The sequence below is a fragment of the Hydra viridissima genome, unplaced genomic scaffold (genome assembly GCF_058129835.1).
Source record: "Hydra viridissima isolate aposymbiotic clone 2 unplaced genomic scaffold, HvirCarnegie_v1 scaffold_4, whole genome shotgun sequence".
NCBI lineage: Eukaryota > Metazoa > Cnidaria > Hydrozoa > Anthoathecata > Hydridae > Hydra > Hydra viridissima.
In genome coordinates this window covers 544415-566960 of record NW_028324303.1, presented here as the reverse complement: position 1 = coordinate 566960, position 22546 = coordinate 544415, and the positions used below count along the sequence as shown (strand labels likewise).

At 25.7% G+C, this 22546-nt stretch overlaps 2 protein-coding genes and 1 long non-coding RNA gene across 6 annotated transcripts in view; 2 read left to right on the top strand and 1 right to left on the bottom strand.

The window, feature by feature from the left end:
- The window catches only part of LOC145181928 (uncharacterized), a 28753-nt gene that overhangs the window by 4106 nt on the left and 2101 nt on the right, over positions 1-22546 (top strand). The gene's annotated exons all lie outside the window — the stretch shown is intronic.
- On the top strand, positions 9793-19826 carry LOC149889294 (uncharacterized). The gene is made up of 21 exons (XM_090084939.1): positions 9793-9849; positions 10161-11033; positions 11138-11176; positions 11434-11478; positions 11630-11683; positions 11965-12061; positions 12145-12310; positions 12406-12598; positions 12711-12749; positions 13212-13361; positions 13820-13882; positions 14041-14106; positions 14191-14235; positions 14440-14511; positions 14695-14751; positions 14857-15937; positions 17131-17673; positions 17824-17961; positions 18431-18490; positions 19062-19148; positions 19480-19826. The coding sequence occupies exons 1-21, from the start codon at positions 9838-9840 to the stop codon at positions 19617-19619; spliced, it is 4020 nt and encodes a 1339-aa protein (XP_089941065.1). The 5' UTR covers positions 9793-9837; the 3' UTR covers positions 19620-19826.
- Positions 10305-16216, bottom strand: LOC149889295 (uncharacterized). Of its 2 annotated transcripts, XR_016451735.1 has the most exons (5): positions 15736-16216; positions 15470-15521; positions 14670-14737; positions 10980-11028; positions 10305-10490 (listed from the first exon to the last, which is right to left on the bottom strand). It is a non-coding gene; the product is annotated as an uncharacterized LOC149889295 (long non-coding RNA). The 2 variants fall into 2 exon arrangements; XR_016451736.1 differs by lacking the exon at positions 15470-15521 and having other exon boundaries at positions 15736-16197.

Here is a 22546-nt window from a genome sequence, read left to right as displayed (position 1 = left end):
ATGTTATTTAAGTCTATATCAAAAATATAAAAACTGTTTAATAAAGACTTTTAGAATACTTATTTAAAAAATATTTTGTTTTGTCTTGAAAACGAGTGTTTATCGAAATAAACAAGATATACATTTTCTTACGCCAAAAAAAATTCAATTTGGCACGGAATCGAAGTTACGTCATTTTATAATTTAAAAGTAATGCGTAGATTTTTAAGTAATCAAAATCTTTTTTAAATTAGTTTTTTTAAACAATATTATGTTATATCAATGTAAACAATATTAGTTATACCAATTTAATAAATATCAAGGTTTCTATATAAATTTATCCACATCATCATAGTTTCTTTACATTTTTACCGCGCTTCACAAGAAATGATGCTTGCAACGGACACTTCCTTGTATACGTACAAAACTGTGTTTAAGTTAACACCAATCTGTTATTTCTCAACAAACTAATGCAATAACTTCATCCAATGCTACATATTTGTTCTATTGTACTTCAATAGGAATATAAAACTACGATATCGATAATATTTTGCAATGATATCGCCTTAAACTGCATATAATATCGAATACTTCAAATTTGAGAATAGGCTACTAATATACATTCGATTAGATAGTCGAAATTTTTGATGAATGAAAAGTAATACATAAATAAAACATGATGAATAATAGATAAATTACAATAGGAATAAAAAATAAATATAGAATAAATATATTGAATATGCTATATAAAAATAAATGCACAGTATGCAAAATGGTAAGAAGTATAAATTTATAAAATACGATATATGTATGCAAATCATAATGAATACATGATGTATATCGTCAATATTAATCAAATAAATATATATATTACGAATATAAAACAATTTAAAAAAAATGTTTAAAATTGGAGATTAGGTCTACACGGAACTAACAATATTTAACAGCGTGTCGCCTTAAACTGCATATATACTTTCGAGTACTTAAAAATGGAGATAAGGTCTACACGAGTTTTATACATTTTACAGCGTGTCGCCTTAAACTGCATATATACTTTTGAGTATCTAATATTGCAGATTAGGTCTACACGAAATCATTTGAACAACTTACATACTTTCAAGTAATTATTTGAAAGAAACAAAAGAAAAAGTATAAATAAAATACAATAAACAATAAATAAAGTGTAATAAATAAAGTATGATAAATACATATAACAAATGATAAATAAAGTAAATGATAAAAAAATATGATGAAAACTCAAAGAAAAATAGTATAATATAGGAGTATACAATAAATGTACCATATAAAAAAGTATATTTTCGTGAATTAAATTAGAAGCAAATAAATATACTATAAGCTATATATTATAGACACAAGTTAAATAAAAATGTATATTACGAACATAAAACAATTAAAAAAAAAAAAGTTTAAAATTGAAGATTAGGTCTACACGGAACTAACAAATATTTTACAGCGTGTCGCCTTAAACTGCATATATACTTTCGAGTACTTAAAAATGGAGATAAGGTTTACACGAGTTTTATACATTTTACAGCGTGTCGCCTTAAACTGCATATATACTTTCGAGTATCTAATATTGCAGATTAGGTCTACACGAAATCAATTGAACAACTTATACATTTTCAAGTAAATATTCGAAAGAAATAAAAGATAAAGTATAAATAAAATACAATAAACAATATATAAAGTTAGGGTGGCCTTCGATTTTTTTTCAAAAAAACGGGAAAATTGGCAAAAATACGGGATTTTTGCTAAAAATACGGGATTTAGCTAAAAAAATTTTATTGTAAATATATTGAAGCAAAAAGTAGTTTTTGATTTGTTTTTTAAAATGTTTTAAATTTTGTAGTTATTTTTAAAAAGTTCCTCAACATTTTCATATATAATTTATTTCTTAATGAATGACAAAAGTGCGTTTAAGTAAAAAAAAATTTAGAATGCAATCTCAAGTACAAAGTTATTGTGCTGCAAAAAATTTTTTTTTGTTTAATTCAAAATTTAATTTAATGGCTGAGAAACTCAATAATAACTGTGAGATATTTCTTTAAATAAATCAAGTTTTAAAAAATAAATTTACTTTTACTTTAAATATTTTTCTTTTGAAATAACATTATTAAGGAAGGAAACATTTTCCTTAATTAGATTATGAAAATGTAAGCATTTTAAGTTAGATTTGTAATTAATTGTTGTCAATGAATCAATTGTCTAATATCAAGTCGATTTTTACATTTGATACTTTGATACAACATCAAAACTGTTCCTTGACTAATTTATTTGATGAAAACATTTTTTTAGTAAGACAAAAGAAGTTTAATTTATAAAACAAGATTTTGATTTAATATTTAAAAATAAAATGGCAAATTTAGTTTTTCAAATAGAAATATTCGACGACATCATTATTTGCAAATTGTTTTAAAAAAAACGTTAAAACTTTCATTAAAAAATCAAAAGTGAAGTTTGTACTAAATAATTCAAAAATGCGGGACAAATGTGGTCTAATAAAGGACACGGGACATTTTGTAAAAATACGAGACTGTCCTGGCTAAATACTGTGAGGAAGCTAATTCTAAGTAAAACAAGATGTCGTTAATAAAAATAAAACCACCTATAGCCATTAATTAATATTTTACAAAGAAACGAATAAAAAATGAAAAGACGCCAACACCCGAAGCATTGGAACCAATATAAAAAGGGAGATACAAAACAGAAGAATTAGTTGGATTTAGTCGGTAAATGAGAGTCAGTCAGTGGTCAGTCAGGAGTTAGTTAAGAGATAGGAAAGGAGGGGATACAAGATTCAACTTCAAGAATTACGAAGAAAAGAGATGGTACAAAGTTTTAGGTTCTTCGGAATATAAGTAGACCGGAGAATTGATTTTATAAAAGGAGTTTAGAAGAATTAGTATTTATATAATGTTAAAGTGTAGAGATTTCAATAACGATTACGGTATATTAAAGAAAAAGGACTGTTATTATTAGAGTTAAAACAAAAGTTTGCACGTAAAGAAAAGTACGCGTGTTAACAAGAATAAGTCAGAATGCTACACAGAACCAGGAGGCTTCCCCATACCCCCACACATTTTTAACCCGAACCTCCTAACCTATGCGAAATACCAAAACCCCATCCCCATTCCCTGAAATATACCCATAAGTAAATTATAAAAAGCCCCACCTCACAATACTCCCAGATGGCCACCCTAAATAATGTGTAATAAATAAAGTATAATAAATACAAATATAATAAATGATAAATAAATATAAGGAAAACTCAATTAAAAAACTAATATAGAAATATATAATAAATATACTATATATATAAGCAAGCATATTTTATGGATTAAGTTAGATGTAAATAAATATACCAAATGCTATATATTATAATTACTAATGAAATAAAGATATACAATCCGAATATAATACAATAAAAAAAAAAATGTTTAAAATTGAAGATTAGATCTACACGGAACTAACAATATTTTACAGCGTGTCGCCTTAAACTGCATATATACTTTCGAGTACTTAAAAATAGAGATAAGGTCTACACGAATTTTGTAAATTTTTACACGGTGTTGTCTTCAAAGGCATATACACTTTTGAGCAATTGAAATTGGAGATTAACGTCACACAATATAAATAAAATTTTAAAGCGACTCGTCCTTAAATTGCATATATATTTTGAGTGTTTTAAGTTGCAGATAAGGGCTACACCAAATGAGTTTGTAATATCCTACAGCGATAATCGAAATAATTTCTTAGCTAACTTTAAATAAGAAATGATAAAATCAATGTAAATTTAAAGAATCACGCATATTAACAAACGAAACAAAACTACATGAAAAACTCATCGAAAACAAAGACATTTTCATATGCTAGGTTTTATGTGGAAAACTGAAACAGAGCTAAGGCTAATCTGATTAGATAAATGGTGGATCCGAAATGTATTCAGACTTACTTGTTATATTTAAACAATGTCCTTAATTTCATTTTAAAAAGTTGTTCAGAATGGGATTATTAATGGATAGTGATTAAAATAAAACTTGCATTGGTTTTTATTTAAACAGTATAGCAATAAGTAACATAATGGCATAGCTAATATAATGGTATTAGAAATATGCTCACAATTTAAATTTTTGAAAATTTTTTACTATTAATTATATTTATAATGATGATGGGATTTATTTAACTGTCCTATTTTTTAATGGTGTTCTAAAAATTTTCAAACTGCGAAACATATTATAAAATTCCACTCTAAAGTAGCAAGCTACTTAAAAAAATAACTAATAAAAAAAATATCGTTGTTATTGTAAAGGAAGGAAACTTAATCATAATGAGATTTCAAAAAAAAAAACTTCATAAGAATGAATTTTTCTTTTGAAGTTTTATTGAAACACTTTTGTAATAATTTGTTCCGATAAGATATTTATGTTCCAATTTTCATTATTAATCTGTATTTTTTTAGAAGAATATAGTTTATTTTTTTAGTAGTAATCTGGGCACTGATGTACAATGATGCAATTACAGATGATACTGAATTTCAGTAATGCAATTACAGATGACAAAGAAAAGGCTATTTCGTTAATTTATTATTATATACAAAAAATAGTGTGATTTCGGTGAACTATATAGAGAATGTCAAGTTATAAACGGCGTCTTTTTTTATAAATAATATCCGTTTGCAAATATTATTTAATTTAAATTGGTACAAATATGTGCAGAAAGTGTTTTTAGACTCCAAATGTAGAAAGTCTATAACGAAACAAAATCCCGACAAATTTCAAACGAAAACTTTTCTTATAAGTCAAGTTAAAAAATCTATAATTTCCAATAAGAAAGGACAATTTATAATTTTCAAAAACAAATGACGAGAATTACACTAAAGTATTCTTTATTGCGAAAAAAAAATTTTAAACTTAATCATGAAGATGTTGTCAACCTGTTTCAGAAATTTGCAATACTTAAGGCGCAACTGTTGCACTTAGTATTCAATACATAAATGTTACTAAATATATATTGGAATTATACCTCGGTAAAAAATATTCTAGAGAAAGAAAGCGTTTTAGACAATTTAGTGAAACATGGAAAACTTATTTTCAGAAACTATTTCATAAGGGATAGTATTTCAGTTTTTTAGTTGAATACATTTTGAATAGATTTGAATTACAATGTAGTAGCAGCTGCATTATAAAAAAAAATCTATTCTTATAAAGAAAAAACAATAAATTGCGCGTTCAAATGAACAAACCCAGAAACGTCGCATATTTATGATAAATGAGTTTTTTTATTTAAATTTTACTTTTCACAATAAAAAAAACTAAGTTTTGTTTTGTTTGTAGCCGTAATAGTTTAAATGAATACTTTTGTACATTTAGCTATGCTAAATTTTTTTCAATATTCCATCAGAATTGATTACAGCGGCTTCCGCACATGGAGATTTCCAGATTTATTAAAATTTTATTTTTACGGGAAGCTAATTTCCTCTTACAGAAGTTTTTACTTATGTATAGAAAAAGCTAACTATCGATTCCAGAATTTTATTTGCTTTTGTATAAGCAACTATGCCTTTTCTTGTCGCGCTCCAACTTCTATGAGTATTATTATTTAAGTAATGCTTTCATTTTCTCCCAACCTGCCCCCGTGTTTTAAAACAATCATAAAATTAGAGTGTAAATGATAAGCCGAATGGCGAAACATAGAGTTCACACGAAAATAGAGTTCACGCGAAATATAGAGTTCACACGAAAAATAATAATTATGAATATATGGAAAATCACGTAGTTATTAAACATCTCTGTAATAGAGAAGTTTAATTAAAATCCATAGTTACAATGTCAAGTTCAAGGAAAAAGAATTGGGAAACAGCTACCTGGAAATTGTTACTTATGAATGCTAACTTCAATATATTCTTTTATCTTTCGAAAAGACATTGGGAGAAAAAAATAACGGTATCTGTAATATACTCCCTAAAATGGACTCAAAACCATGCTAAGCTTCAAAAAAATAAGGAAAAAAATTTAATTTAATGCTTCCATATTTCTTATAGCTAAAAAATTTAATTTTTCCAGAGTTTACAATAAACTTAACAAAACTCTTAGGTAAATTAAATCACTAAAACGTCATTGACAAATTAATGTTGTTTTGTTATGAGTAGTGTGTTTTGTCATGAGTATTATGCTATGTTATAACGCTGATAATAAATGTAATAATAATAATAATAATAAAAATAATAATATAATAATAATAATAATAATAATAATAATAATAATAATAATAATAATAATAATAATAATAATAATAATAATGATAATAGTAATAATAATAATAGTAATAATAATAATAATAGTATTAATAATAATAATGATAATAAAAATAATAGTAATAATAATAAATAATAATAGTAATAATAATAATAATAATAAAAATAATAATAATAAAAATAATAATAATAATAATAATAATAATAATAATAATAATAAAAATAATAATAATAAATAATAATAGTAATAATAATAATAATAAAAACAATAAAAGTAATAAAAATAATAATAACAAATTAATATTAATAAATTTTAGAAACAGTAATACTAACAATAGGAACAACTTAAACAAAAATAGCCACAACAATACTTATAAGGCGCTTGCGTCAACTTTTTTAGCGCTGTCATAAAAAAAACATCTAAGTCGAGTTAACTTTTTTAAAACTAAAAATATAAAATGGAAAACATTCCAAGAACTTTTATATTCCTAATTCATATTAAAAATTTAAATTACAGATAAATTTAATTACTAAAATGAAACTTTTTACAGCTTTTATAATGAACTAAAAATCTTTACAAAAATAGTTTGTTCTCAGTGCTCGTGCACTCAACGTGAATTTGAATTTGCTAATTTGCCAAACTTAAAACAGTGAATGTAACCTTCAGTAATTTCCATAGGTCACATTTTTATGATAAATGAGTTTTTTATATTTAAGTTTTACTTTTCACAACAAAAAACTTATGTTTTGTTTTGTTTGTAGCCGTAATAGTTTAAGTGAACGCTTTTATACATTTAACTATGCTAAATTTTTATCAATATTCCATCAGAATTGATTACAGCGGCTTTCGCACATGGAGATTTCCAGATTTATTAAATTTTTATTTTTATGGGAAGCTAATTTCCTCATACGGAAGTTTTTATTTATGTATAGAAAAAGCTTACTATCAATTCCAGGATTTTATTTGCTTCTGTATAAGCAACTATGCCTTTTCGTGTCGCGCTCCTACAGTAGAATATCAATACCTTCTATAGAATATCAATACCTTCAATCTTTTTTTAAAACTAAAAATGGAAAATGGAAAAGATTCCAAGAACTTTTATATTTCTAGTTCATATTAAAAAATTAAATTAAAGATAAATTTAATTACTAAAATGAAACTTTTTACAGCTTTTGTAATGAACTAAAAACCTTTACAAAAAAAGTTTGTTCTCAGTGTTCGTGTGCTCAACGTGAACTCGAATTTGCTAATTTGCCAAACTTAAAACAGTGAATATAACCTTCAGTATTTTCCATGGGTTTCCAAACTTCTCGTGCTATTTGATTTTTATTTGCATTTGTTTAAAAACCAACTGTTAAACAATTGAAATATTGTGTGCGTTTTTCTATTTGTGCTTACATAATTGTGACTAGATAATTTACAACGAACTAAAAAAGATGCAATTATTAAGGTTTTTAAAAAGGTATGTTTTTGAAATAGGAACAGCTATCTAATTGACTAGTTAGTTAGAAGGCATCGAACTAAAGACAGCTGGGAATGACTTCAATTGACTTTTTTGCAAAAAATAATATGAAACTTTCCTAATCAATTTCAATTTAAGGGGAATAAAATATATTTTCAAAGTGAAGTAATAAACAGTAGATTATATGTGCAAAAACAAACATCGAAATCTATCAGAGGTATTTTTTACATTATCAAAACACGAAATACGGCATTTAAAAGGGAGGCTGTTCGTAATTAAAAAATATAAAACGCTTTTATTTCAGAAACTGAAATAAGAGTCTGCCTCATAATTATGAATGACAAGAAGAGTTAATTTATGGCTGCTCCGCAATTTTACTAAAAGGTAAAGAACTTCGCAGACTTAAAGTCATCTATAAGATTATATATTTTTGAGTAGTAAAAATGTTGTGGGTAAATTATCATCTTTTATTACTTGCTTCAAGATTTTCTAAACTGTTGATTCTTGTAACAGTTAACTAACTAGTAAAGTTCAAGAAAGAATTTTAAATTGAGATATCAAATGACTTCTCAAAGATACAATTGAAGATTAACAACACTTTTAAAAAAGCTCACAAAGGAATAATATTTGCGATATTAAAAAGGAGGCAGTTGTTAGTAACACTTAGTTTCCGAACCAGAAAACTTAAATTTAACTAGTGATATTTTGCATAACAGTTTGAGGAAGTGAAATCAGATTTTTAACCTAATTAAGAGTGAGAGTGGAAATTGGATTTAAGAACAATTAAGTAGAAGTAAATAAATTAAGAACGGGTTAACAAAAGAAAAGCAAACAAAGATTCTAATACCTTTCGAGTAACCTTTTACTGTTAAAAAGTTGTTATGAAGTTTAAAAGTCGTTAATTTAATAATTCATCTGCTTAATAAGTCGGTAAACTTAGAAGTTGGTTTCTATCCATCACTGGAATTTGACTTCATTCTTTTCAAAATGTTTCCGATTTACTTTAATTCTCATTTTAAAAACGCGAAATTGACTCCTTGAAAACGTTTAAATAGCCTTTAGGAGATATCATAAGGCATATGTGACCGAAGAAGACTGTGAAGAGTAAGTGATAGAAAGGTATTTCTTATTTTTTAAAGTTTTGTGTTAAACAATTCGCGAGGTTAGAATTATTTTGTTCTATCTCCAAGTTTAAACGTTGGGAGAAAGTTTTTGATTTTTTCTTAAAGTAAAAATTGTTTAAAGTTTTAGCTGTAATTTAAAAAAAAAAAAAAACTTATGCTTTAGATAAATTGTTTAAGCAAATTATTTAGAAAAAATTTATAAAATAAAGCGTGTTTTAAAAGTTATTATTGCTAACTAAAATTAACAACTCATTTTCTCCCAACATTTAAAACGGGAGATAAAACAAAATAATAAGGAGTATTTCAAAATTACTGTAACTTAATATCAAGAATCTTAGAACAGTAATAAAGGTAACCCAAGTTGAGATTACCTAGTTATAAATGAAAACCATTTTTAAGTTATGTTTATTCTATATTTACTATCATCTTTCAAATAATTGGAAATGTTTTCTAAAACAAAAGTGTTTAAAAATAGACGTGGATTTCAGTTGAACATTGAAGCTTGAGCGTTAAAAAAAAACGCTTGTTGATTTTTTAAAAAATGTTTATGCATCTCATTATAAAATTTGCCTAATTTCTACATTAGCTACTGTAATGTGCAAATTCGGAAACCGAATTTCATGGCATATAAATTGAATTTCTTATAAGTTTCAAACTTTGGAAAAATTTTTAAAGAGATGTAAAATCTTTTATTCACCTGTAATTTAACGTAGTTGACTGGATTACTTACACAAATAAATAAAACTAACAAAAATTTTTATTTATCATTACTGTCATAAACACGTTCTCTTGGTTTGTTAGTACAGTGAACAAAATTAAAATAAAGTATAATAAACAACTAAACATCTACTTAACATGGTTTTACATTAAGAAGTAGAGAAATTAATGTTTTTTCTACATTAAAATCATACATGCCACATCAAAAGCGACATTAACTTAAAACTTTATATTTAGAAATATTTTTAACTGTTTTCCGAAATTCTGAGGACTATTGAAAATGAGTTCTAAGGTAAGCAAATTTACTTTTTAATATAGTATTATTATATATATATATTTTCTTGGAGAATCAGATATTATTAAATTTCATTACTTACTTATCAAATTTTTATCATTACTTAACTGATTAACAATCAACTGAGTAATTATAAATCTGGTATAACCTGACAAGAAAATCTAAGATAATAAAGGTTTTGGATCACTAATATTTTCAAAAATTCAGTGCAGCATTCACTATCATCTCATCATAAGTTGTTACGTCACTGATTTATAAATTTAGCGTAATTAAACTCTAAACGTTATCATTACTGATTTATATTACAGCTTGTAAAAGATGTTGCTGAAACGGACTCCATAAAAAACTATGAAGTATTTGATATGCCTATAAACTTGGTTTCCAAAATAGGTGAAGGAACATCAGCTTCAGTCTTCAAGTATAACTTAGGAAACAAACAAACGGCCGTGAAGTTGATTAAAACCCAATTTTCTCAAAGAAAAACAATGCTAATTGCAACAAAATTAAAAAAGCTACAACATAAAAATGTTGTAAACTTTCTAGGTTATTCTGTAAGGCCAACCGCTTTGTTTTTTGAATTATGCGCCACTAACATTGAACAAATGGAAGTCAATAATCTGTCTCAGCTGATTGATCTCCTAAATGAAGAGAAAATTTTTTTATTTCAACAAAGATTAGATTTTCTTTTACAAATGTCAGAAGGAATTGAATATTTGCACGAACACAATATAGTTCATAGAGATATCAAGCTTTCAAACATTTTAGTGACAGGGCATCAGTACAATGTAACTTTAAAAGTCAGCGACTTTGATGACTTTGTTGATATAAAAGCAACAGTTACATGTAATATGACGAAGCCCAACAATCAAGGAATGACCCTTGCCTACACAAGTCCTGAACTGTGTAATTGTGAGGTGGAATCTCCAAACAAAAAATCTGATATGTACGCTCTTGCAATAACTGCATTCGAGCTTTTTAGCAGTTTTTCCACAGCATGGCATGGTGTTATACCATTGTTTAAAGATATACTTTTGCTTGATGCAATCAAATCTGGAAAACGACCAAACATAAGCCACATTACCGGTTTATATACGGAAAATACAATTAATGTGGTTAAAGTTACTAACCTGATCGAGACTACATGGCAAGACAATCCAACGGCTAGACCAACCATATCTGAGGTAATAAGAAAAGAAAAGCTTTAATTTCACTTTGACTTTGAAATTTAGATATAAAAATATACTAAAGATATATATAACAAGCTCATTAAAAACATTTTTTTTAGTGGAGAGAAACAGTGTCAAGTATAATAACATCTGTCATGGTAGGTCACCTTTCATGTTTTAGCTATAGCATTAACAAACATTATTGCAAACTTGTAATTTATTTATTTCAAAAGTTGTTTTTTTAATATGCATCCTCACATAACTATTCATTAAAAATAGACTTCCACGCCCACCTTTATACTAGGCTAAAAATAAAACTTCTGAAAATTTATTTCATGCAATGTGAGAGTAGCTGTAGTACAATATTCCAAACGTTATTTAACACAGTTCATTATAGATACTTATATTGAATTAGGGTGCACCAATTCAAGCATGTGACATAAATACATCAACATTGCAGGTTTGTTTTTTTTTTTAATAGAACATGCAAACAAGAAAACTTACAACTTCTACAGACTTTTGAGTAATTCACTTTTAAAGAAGTAGTTCTGAAAATAACCCTTCAATAGCACACAACTTTCTTCCTAACTATTTCAAAAATACAATTATAGGTATCAAGTAGCATTCAGCCATATCATGAAGAGAAGATAGTAAATAAAAGTCAGGTAACAAACCCATTAGGTTACTAACTCAACAATGATAACAACAAAGAGCATTTATATAACTTAGACTTTAGTAATTATAATTATAATATTTATAATAATTAAAATATATATTATAATAATTATAATAAACTTTATATTAAAATTTACTTTTGCTGTAGAATTTTATTCATATAAATCCAGAGGGAAAAAAAAGCAACATTTTGACTGTCCTATGTTTTTATATTGTAAATAGCAAGCCAATTTTTTAGGAGAAACTCAGTGATTAAAAATTATAATTTTAGAGAAAACGACTTTCTCCAATTGAGGCAGCAAAGCACTATATATCATTAAAGGAAGATCCAAGTTATTTAAAAAGAGAATTTATTAATCAAACAAAAGGTTAGAAAACTTCTAATGTAAAAAAAATAATATCAGAATGAAATATTACATAACAGATATCAAATATGGTTTTACTTGTATAGGTTTTGGAGTGTTTGCATGCAAAAGCATAAAAAAAGGAGAATTCATAGTAGAATATAGGGGGGATTTCGTTGCAAAAAGCACACTGGAAAATAAAGAAAAGTTATACGAAGAAACAAATGCTGGCAGTTATGTTTATGACTTTTTACACAAAAATATTGAATACTGGTACTAAACTAATTTTTATTCTAAAATTCATCTAAATTTTATAATGTTTTCTTTATTTATATTGATATTCTTTTAAAACAAAAATTTTTATTTAGCATTGACGCAACTCCATACAATGAATACTTAGGACGCTATGTTAATGACTCAAAATACTTTGCAAATGCACACATGAAAAAGATTTTGCATTGTGATGTTCCTCATTTATGTTTATTTGCTTTGAAAGACATTTGTGTTGGTGATGAAATTCTCTACTTTTATGGAGTTGATAATCTAAAGTGGCATGCTGAGGTTTTTATATTTTCTTCTCAAGTTTTACCTACTTATTTTTATATTTTGCCAATTATTTGCATTCCCTGGTGGTTTACTTAAAACGTTACTAAAAAACCTTTTTTTAACTCAGGAATTTCAAATGAAGACAGAACAAAAAAGAATATCAAAGGTAAAAAAACCTTTTAAAAATTTTATCCACACTTTATAAGATAATAACTGTGTGCACAACGATTTAATAATACCCAAATGAATTGTTTTATAATAAATAAAGTTTGCTGCACCCTAACTCTAAAATTATTTTCACATTGTTAGAGCTGTTCTTTTTTTAGGGCTATCATAAAATACACTTTTTTTTTTCTTCACAAGGATGAATAATAACTTAAGTGAGAAAGATTTATTTTTGAGAACAATTTACTGATTTTTTTAGTTCTAAAGCTACTTTCTGATTTTGAAGCATTATTTTCTTGTTATCTCAAAGTCAATTTTAAAAAACAAGATATTTTTGAAATTTTTTTTATATTTATGTTATATTCACTCCTGTTACTAAAAAAGTATAATGAAAAAGTGTCTATTTTATATGAGAAAATTGATCATTTTCTTTTTATTGAAAAAAAAACAAACAAACATTTAGATTGAAAAATTACAAAGACCGAAAAATGGCATAGAACCAGTTGAGAAAAGTGCACAGTTAGAAAAAGACAAAGAAGTCAGAAGTGATGTACAGTTTAATAAAGTCACAAAATTGGCAGCTACAGATTGTGATGAAAAAGACAATATTCAAGTAAATATTTCTAAAAAAAGACTAAATGAATATATAACAAACATACATGATATTATTATTTAAAAGCAAAATTTTTTTGGCAAAAAAAAAAAAACTTTCTTTGCATGTTTTGCAACATACTTATAACAGATTCATTATTTTAATTATATTACTTCTTGTATTTAATCTTAAAGGTTCATCTAATTTACTCTAACCCTAAAAATATTCTTAATAAAGTAAGGATATTTTAAATATAGGGAGTAATATTTTTTAAAACCTCGTATTTATAAGCAAACTCAAACTCATAATGAAAATTCGAAAGATATTTGACTAGATTTCTACTTTGATTCTGTTAATTCTATTTCTTTTTCAATTGTTATTACACTTTTTTTAACATTTGTTTTGGCTAGTGACTTTATCAATTATCAAAAAAAAAAAAAAAAAAAAAAAGAAACATCTTTTTATTTTATTTACAATAGATTTTTTCATCAATCACTCAAGAACATCAAAGTGAAAAAGAGTCTCTACCCCAAACTCCACAGGTATACTGCTTTTGTAAACAAATTCATGCTTTTTAATATTTGAAGATTGATTAAAACTAATTGATCATTTGAGAGGAAAAATATCCGGCATTTCAAACTTAAATGGAAATATTTTATGTGCAACTAATGATATAGATTTTTAAAAATTTAATTTACAGTCCTGTGATGAAGAAAGAATTGATACTCTAGAAAATGAAAGCACATCAAGATCAGATTCCAGTGAGGTATGTGAAGTTTTAACTTTAATTTACTACCACTTTGCATTTATGATATGATTTGATTTAAACAAAATGCTAATGATTTTTTAGGATGACATTGATTTTGAAGCTCTTAACTACAACTTAGTTTTAGAGGTAAATTTATTATTTTATTTATTAAGCTGAAAACAATTTTAAATACACAAAATGTTTTCAGTGTTACTTAATTTAATATTTTAAATGTTATTTGATTATGAATAACTTTTCCATGTTTAAAGTGATCAAAATCAAGTTAAGTTTATTGCTTTTTGATTTATTTTTGATTAATGTAGCAAATATATTAATCACATTTGTTTGCAGATATCCGATATCAAAAATGCCAAAACAGCTTCAAGCATTTTTATGATAGATGACGTGACAGACAAATCTCAGGTAAAAATTAAGTTGACTTTTTTATAAAAAATATTTTAAGTACTTCACATTTTAAAAACTAAGAAAAACACTGATTTTATATTAAACATATTAAATCTTTCTTAGCATTATATGAAATAAAATTAAGAAAAACTATTAAAAAAGAAAACATCTCTTACTTCATACTATTGTTAAATATTCTAGGTAGGTCAAAACAGCCAACCAACATTGCCTGATGAAGAAATGCCTAAAAAAGTTAAGGTACCTTTTAAAAATACATTTTTTTTTACACAATTCATAAATCAATCTGAATAAAGTTAAATCCCAAAATTTTCAGAAATTGAAATTTAAAATTCTAAATTTTAGAATGTAAGAAGAAAGAAACCACATCGATTTTGCATTTTTTGTAAAAATTATACATCATATTTAACAAGACACATAAAGCTTATGCACAAAAGTCATCCAGAAGTTGAAGTTGCATTATCAATTAAATCGAAAAAAGAAAGAGATGAAGCTTTTGGAATGTTTAAAAGAAAAGGGATTTTGGAAGTCAATGTAGCTGAAGCTGGAAAAGCGGAACCAAAATATGAAAGAGAACGAGAGGCTCAAAAATATATGGAAATTAGTTATTGCAGTCAATGCCTTGTGTTTGTTTCAAAACGATTCTGGCACAATCATGTGAAGTCGTGTCAAAAACACTCATGTCAAAAAGTTCTTCCTGTTCCAGTGGGGCTTCTAAGATTACCTGAAGAAGCAAGATTAAGTGATGAATTTAAAAAAAACATTTTATCACATTTTCGAACAGATAAAATTGGTCAGATTTGCCTAAAAGACATAACAATTCTTAAAATTGGTTCAGTCTTTTATGATAAAGAAAAGAGAAAACTTGATAAAGTTATGGAAGCAAGAAGCTCTGTCAGAAATGCCATGAGACAATTAGCACATCTTTACAACCTATTTTTACACTGCAAAAACTTACCAACACAAAGTAAAGATTCTAGTAGTATGTTTTTGCGCTCTAACTTCTTTGCCTTAAGAGAAGCAATAGATATTTTTACCAAAAAGGCAGATTCAGGGATCAAAGCTGGTTTAAAACAAAATTTATTTTATTTAATAAAACGTGCTGCAAAAGTTCTAAAAGCATTATATTTATCAGAAGCAAATGACAGTGATGCTAGTGAAACTGACAAGTTTGTTAGTGTTTTAGAAATGTGGGAGGACTTTATCTTTGGAGATGCCACTTACCAACTAAATAAAAACAAAAACGTAAAATCCCGTAAACCATCTGAACTTCCAGTTGAAGAAGATGTCATTGCTTTTCGCAATTTTGTAATTACAAAAATGGCAGATTTAGCAAAAGACTCCTACCAATGGTTTGACTCTGAATGTTTTGTTGAGCTTCGGGATTGCGCATGTGCAAGACTTACATTGCTAAATGCTAGAAGAGGTATGGAATTACAACTATTGTTTTTTATACTATTTAACAAATTCTAAAAAAATATCAGCTATTAACATCATATCATTTCAGGATGAACTACTTCCATATAACTTGCATAATCTTAGTTTGTTATAATTACAAATACAATTTTATCTAAGCTTAAAAAAAAAAAAATTAGAGCTTGTAACTGATGTTAATGTAATTTTAAATAGTGTTAATTTAGCAACATAATGTTGTGGTTTTTTACTGTAAAAGATATTTTGTAAAACATAAAGTTTTCAACTAATATTTGTGAAATTGACATAAAAGCTTGCTGTTCTCACAACCTTTGTGGCTTTATAATCTGTTTACTTAATTTTTTATGTTATTTGTATACAAGATCTTTTTTTAAAATCTATGCCTACTTTTTAACTGATATAACAAGGTCAAGAATTATAACACATGATTAATAAATCAATAGTTTCTGCTAAAAAAAAAAATAAATAAATAAAAAATAAAACAAGAATCCTCATACAGTATTTGAGATTTTTCTTTGATTAAAATAAAATTGTTCTTCGAATAGAATATTAACATATTTAAATAATACAAATAATTAATTTTATTGGTAAACTAAACAAACCTAGTAGATTAAACATATTAAATGGTAGATCATTATTATAAATATATGGCAAAAATATAAAGGCTAAGTGTCAATAAATATCTTTTTTTTTAAGACTTTTATAGTAATAATAATAAAAGTAATAGTAATAATAATAATTATTATTATTTTTCTTTTAATGTATTTTATTTAATATCATTATAACTTTATATATTTTATTTAATAATATTATTTTTACTATTACTATTTATTATTATTATTATTATTATTATTATTATTATTATTATTATTATTATTATTATTATTATTATTATTATTATTATTATTATTATTATTATTATTATTATTATTATTATTATTATTATTATTATCATTATTATTATTATCATCATTATTACTTCTATTATTATCATTATTGTCCTTATTCATGTCTTAATATTATATTGAGTTTTTATATATACAAAATGTGATATATATTAGAAAAACAAATAAAAGGATAATCCAAGTAGAAAAAATTAAAATTTTGAAGCAGTTTTTTTTTTTTTATATAAAACTAGTTATATAAAACAAACTTTAAATTTTATATTTGCATTTTACATATAAGGTGGTGAACCAGCCAGGCTTCATCTTGATGAATACCAGCAAGCTATTGAAAACACATGGATAGACAAACAACGCTTGCTTGGTCTAGATGAGATTGATCAAAAGCTAGTTGAAACTTTAAAAATAACTTTTATGTCTGGAAAAGGAAACAATCATCTAGTTCCTGTTCTTATTCCTCCAGATACCCTTCCAGCATTAAAAATTATAGCTAATAGCGATATAAGAAGAGAGGTAAATATACCAGAAGGAAATAAGTTTTTATTTGCATGTACAAGAAATTCTGAAGGACATACATCTGGTTGGAATGCTGTTCATAGTGTCATTCAAAAATTAAATCTAAAAAAACCAGAAAACTTGAAAGCCACTACAAATCGACATAGAGTGAGTACATTATTTTCTGCCCTTGACTTACCTGAAAAGGATAGAGCAGTATTTTTTAAGCATATGGGCCATTCAAAAGAAATAAATGAGAACACCTACCAAGTACCACTTGCCTTGATGGAGATAACTAAAGTTGGAAGACATCTTCTTAATTTTGATTCAAGTAGGTTTAACTTTTTATTATAATTTGAGAATTTATCATACAGATGTTTGATGTAGGAAAAAGAGCACTTTAGCTCAGCTCTTAGAAAAAACTAGAAAAAAAAAAAAAATTTTAAAACTTATATCTTTTTGATTTTATTTTCTTAAAAAGATGGAAGTTGTTCCAAGACACTTAATGAGAGCTCAAGGTTCCCTCAAACTATTAATCTTGTGTCTAACAAAGCTGATGTCGAACCTAAAAATGACATAGATAAAGCTTATGCAGATTCATCAGCTGAAAGTCAAAAAGGTAGTTTACAGTTTTTGTTGAAATTTGTGGTAAATTTTAAATAAAATATAAATAGCTTTAGTATTTTATGTTTTCTTAATAATATAAGAAAAAGTCTTTTTGCATAAATTTGCACAAAAAGTCCAAACTTATGCAGAAATTTAAACATTTCAGAACTGCTCTAATGTTTCTAAATTTACGTTTCTAAATTTAAGTTTCCATAATATCCCATAAATTTTATCTTATATTTTTGCTAAAAATTTTTCATTTAATTCAGCTTTTAATAAATAAAAGTACTTTGTTTCAAAAGTTTCACATTCTTATTTAAATTTTAACTAACTTTTGAAATCATGTAAAAGGTCAAAAATTACCTCAGTGTAACTGAATGATCTACATTCAAAATTTTAAACACTGTTCTTAATTTGACTGTCAGAATTTAGTATTATTAAAAAGTATGATTTTTTGTAACTTGTATCATTTGTTCTCTTAGAAATTGTGAAAAGAAAAAAAAAGAGACAAAAAGTGGAAGAACCACAAAAAGATTTGGCAGGTAACTAATTATTTAGTAACAAATATAATTTTTAATTAGTTTTTTTGAAATGGTTAACTGTTTGAATGCTTCTGAGATATAAATAAAACTATCTGTAAACTAGAGAATCATATTTATAATGTTTCTATAAAATTTGGCAGCCAACAATTATTGGCTTAGAAAAAAAACAAACATTTTAAAGCTTTTTAAAGATTAAACAAACAAAACAAAACAAAAAAAAAACAAATGACTGAAATAAAAGAAAAATACCTCAAGACACATGGCGCTCCAATGTTATTCATCACATTTTTATTTGCTAAAATAAAAAAAAACAAAACATACAGAATAAATGAAAAAATTAAAATATATTAAACATTTTAAAAAAGACATAACAAATAAACCAGATTTAACATGACTAAACTTCTCCTAATAGTTATATATATACTCTACACTAGTATAATGTAAACATGATATTGGTGTAGAGTATATTTATATATATATATGTGTATTTTTTTTTTGAAAAATATTTCTTTTTTATTTTGCACAAATATGCTCTAACCAATATTATCATTTTTTTCATTTTATTTTTTAGAAAGAGAGTATCATGTTTGGATGCAAAGAGATGAAAAAATACTGCTGGATAAATTTCAAAGTTGCATTGATGGCAACAAAATGCCAAGTAATCTCCATTTTTAAAAACTATGAAATCTTTTACGCTAAGAACTATGCTTTTGATTATGCTTTACAAAATCTGAAATATAATCATGAGCATAAAAAATAACAAATAAATATTTTAAAACCATAGTTCTATATAAATATAGATATATACTTATAAATAATTATAATCTTAATTTCTACTTAACTAATAAAAAATATAAAACAAACAAGTAAGAGATATTGTATAAGGCAATATTTCAAACTACATCATGACAAAAATAAGCTTTAGAACACTAACTGTTTTTTCAATTGACTGTGCTAGCAGTGAAGATCTCTAACTTATTTTTTTTTAGGTAAACAAGAATTGCTTGAGTTTTTGGAAGAGTTTTTGAAGGAAATTCCATATAAAACAGCTCGAACCAAACTTACAAATGAACGAATGAAAAGTTTAAATAAAAAGAAAGAACGTTTAAAAGACATTAACATTTTATAATCATATTTATATTTTTCCTTTCTTGCGATTTTTGATTATATTAGGGATCCTAAAAGTGAATTACTTGCTTATATTTGAGTTTAGTCAACTAGATTTGCATTAACACTTCGCCTTTGTCTAACGGATGCTTTAATTAACAATGCTACAGCTACAAATAACCAGAATTGGAAAACGTGTATTAACTTGAACTGCTAACAAACAAAAGCGCGTCAGAGATTATCGCATCGTGCTAGTTTCTTTGCTTGTAATGCTATTGAATATATTATAAAAATTCTTAAAGAACTTTGTTTTTTATTTCACGGCAACCGAAATTTTCTAAACCTATGAATGGAGAGGTCGTTTTCTGGTAATAGGGAAAGATGTTTTTGAAGCATAAAAGTTGTTACAAAAAGCCTACAAATCTGGTGGCGGATTTTAAAATTCGTTAGATATTATAAGTCGGGCTGATAAAAAACTTAATTTTCATATTCAAGTTACTTTTTTGGTGCCACGTACCTTTTTCCTCAAATAATAACTTGTTCTTCTAATTTTAAATTTCTAAGTCAAACGGTTTCAAATTTATGTAGGCTTATGCAAACAATGTAAGGATAGTGTTTTGCAAATTGGTTTTAATTTTAATTTTTTAAAAATTTTTTTCAATTGGTAAAAGAAATTTTTTTATCAAGATTCAAAAAAGAAAGCTGACATTCTATTGCTTTTTTATATGGTCGCTTTAAACTTTTTCTATTAATCTTTTGATTGTGGCTCTTATTCGATTATTTGGCAATCTTCCATGACTTGTTACACAAAGTAAAATTCAAATGTAATATCATACTAATTCATTAATTGATTTCAGTTATAAAACTCAGTGCAACTTTTTTAACTTTACACATCTATCCGTAAAATAATTTTTCAATTAGGAAATCATGCTTTGAGTGCAAATATTTCTTAATCAAACTTAAATTTGTGATTAGCAGCGAACTTTATCTATTTAAAAGTAAAATTTTGCATGTGGTTGATAAGTTATACATTTTTTCAAACACGCAAGAATTTGAACAACATTTAAAAGAAAACTATAACTGACTGCAACATCAGCTTTTTGCTCATTATATAAAACATTACGAATTGTGTTTAAACATTTTTTAATTTTTGCAGTAAACTGTTTTCTTTCTCTTTTATCTCTTATCGTCATTATCCTATGATTATCTTAAACATTATCATTTCATAATATCAGAAATTCTATTTACTTTGTATATGCATATACTAGTTGAGACCGAGGAGTAGCTGCCTTTCGGAAGAAATAATATGAGCTTTAAGATTAGAAATAGTATAAACGTTTTTGGGGAGATGACTAGATTCACGGAGATTAAAAAGTTTAACTGCTATGCATAGTTGACAAACATACACAACAAAACCCCGGTTTGTTTCATATATGCTTGTCTTTTTACAATATAAACACGTACAAAAATTTGATGAGCGCGGTTAAAAGAATTTAAAACTTAAATAACCCAAAAGAAACATTTTTGTATAACGCAGGTTTAATTGAAACCTTGAACAATCTTTGATCAGTATTAAAACCATCCACTATGCCACGCGGACTTTAGGATAAGTTGTTGTTATTTTATATATATATACATTTTCCAAACAAAAATTTTCTTCACTGTATTACTGTTAATTTAGAAGACTAGACAACACTTACGAAATCATATACACAAAATTTTTTTTTACACAAGATTTTATGCTAATAATAGATTGTAGGGGACAAGATGGGGAGAAGGTAAAACATCTGTGCTTTGTTCTAATTGCTAGTGTAGTGGTTAAAGTGACTTTGTCCTCAGGGCCATAATTGTGTCACCGTGGGGTTTCCCAGAGACTATAGCACTAAGTCCCATAATCTATACCACCGTTTGATCCCAGTTCTAGGCTAAAATGAGCACGAACTCAAAATTCGAAAGCATCAGTATTTTTGAAGTATAGACATTTGAGTTGAGGGTTTCTTAACTATTTATTGTTTTAATTCTTTTCTTTCTCTTCTTCTTTTCATCATCATATTTCAATGATCATCTTAAATGTTATCCTTTCCTTACATCAAAATTTTTTTTTTTTAGTTTTTACTTTTTACATGTTATCTAAATAAATAAATAAAAAAACCTGATTAAGATATTTTAAAGATATTCACTTTTTATCGAGAGTGAAGAGAAAGCTTTCAGAAATACTTTCAAGACAAAATTTTTTTCTCGTACGATGCACATCCAGGCAATTTAATTAATAAATAAGCTACTTACGGCTTCGTGTTTATGACGTCCATTCACTGTTTGCAGAACTGTTTTCAAACTTTTAACAAAAAATAATTTATTCCAAATAGTATAAACAAAGTGTATAAAAGTTATGAAGGTATATAAATAATGAGTCGTATAACATTTTTTTACTTTTTTTTTTCAAAAAAAATCGACCAAGAGACAACATGAATATAACCAGAGCGTGATAATACAATTCCGTTTACTTATTTATCTATTTTTTATATTTAGTAAGTCTTTTAATAATAAATAAAAAAACAAACAAACAAATAAAAAAATCATAAAAATGCGGTTTCATTAATTCTTATTAAATAATTGACTTTATAAAGGAAGTTGTTTTGCAGTCGGAAACAAGCGTTCCAATAAAACGAACTTTTATATATGTGTAGTCCTACTATAGCTTTTAAAGATATTTTTTATTAAGGTCTACATAAAAAAGTCAGAAAAATTAAGGGCTACACGAGATTTTTAGAAAATATTATTAAGACTTTTTTTTTATATTAAATTTACATAAAAGCTACAAACAAAGACGTAAATACGCCAAAATTAAAATTTAATGAATATTTTAGCTAAAACACAGTGTCGCCCTTAACGCGGTTTTTTTACTGTGTAGACCTAATAGCGCTCTTAGAAGTATATATATATATATAT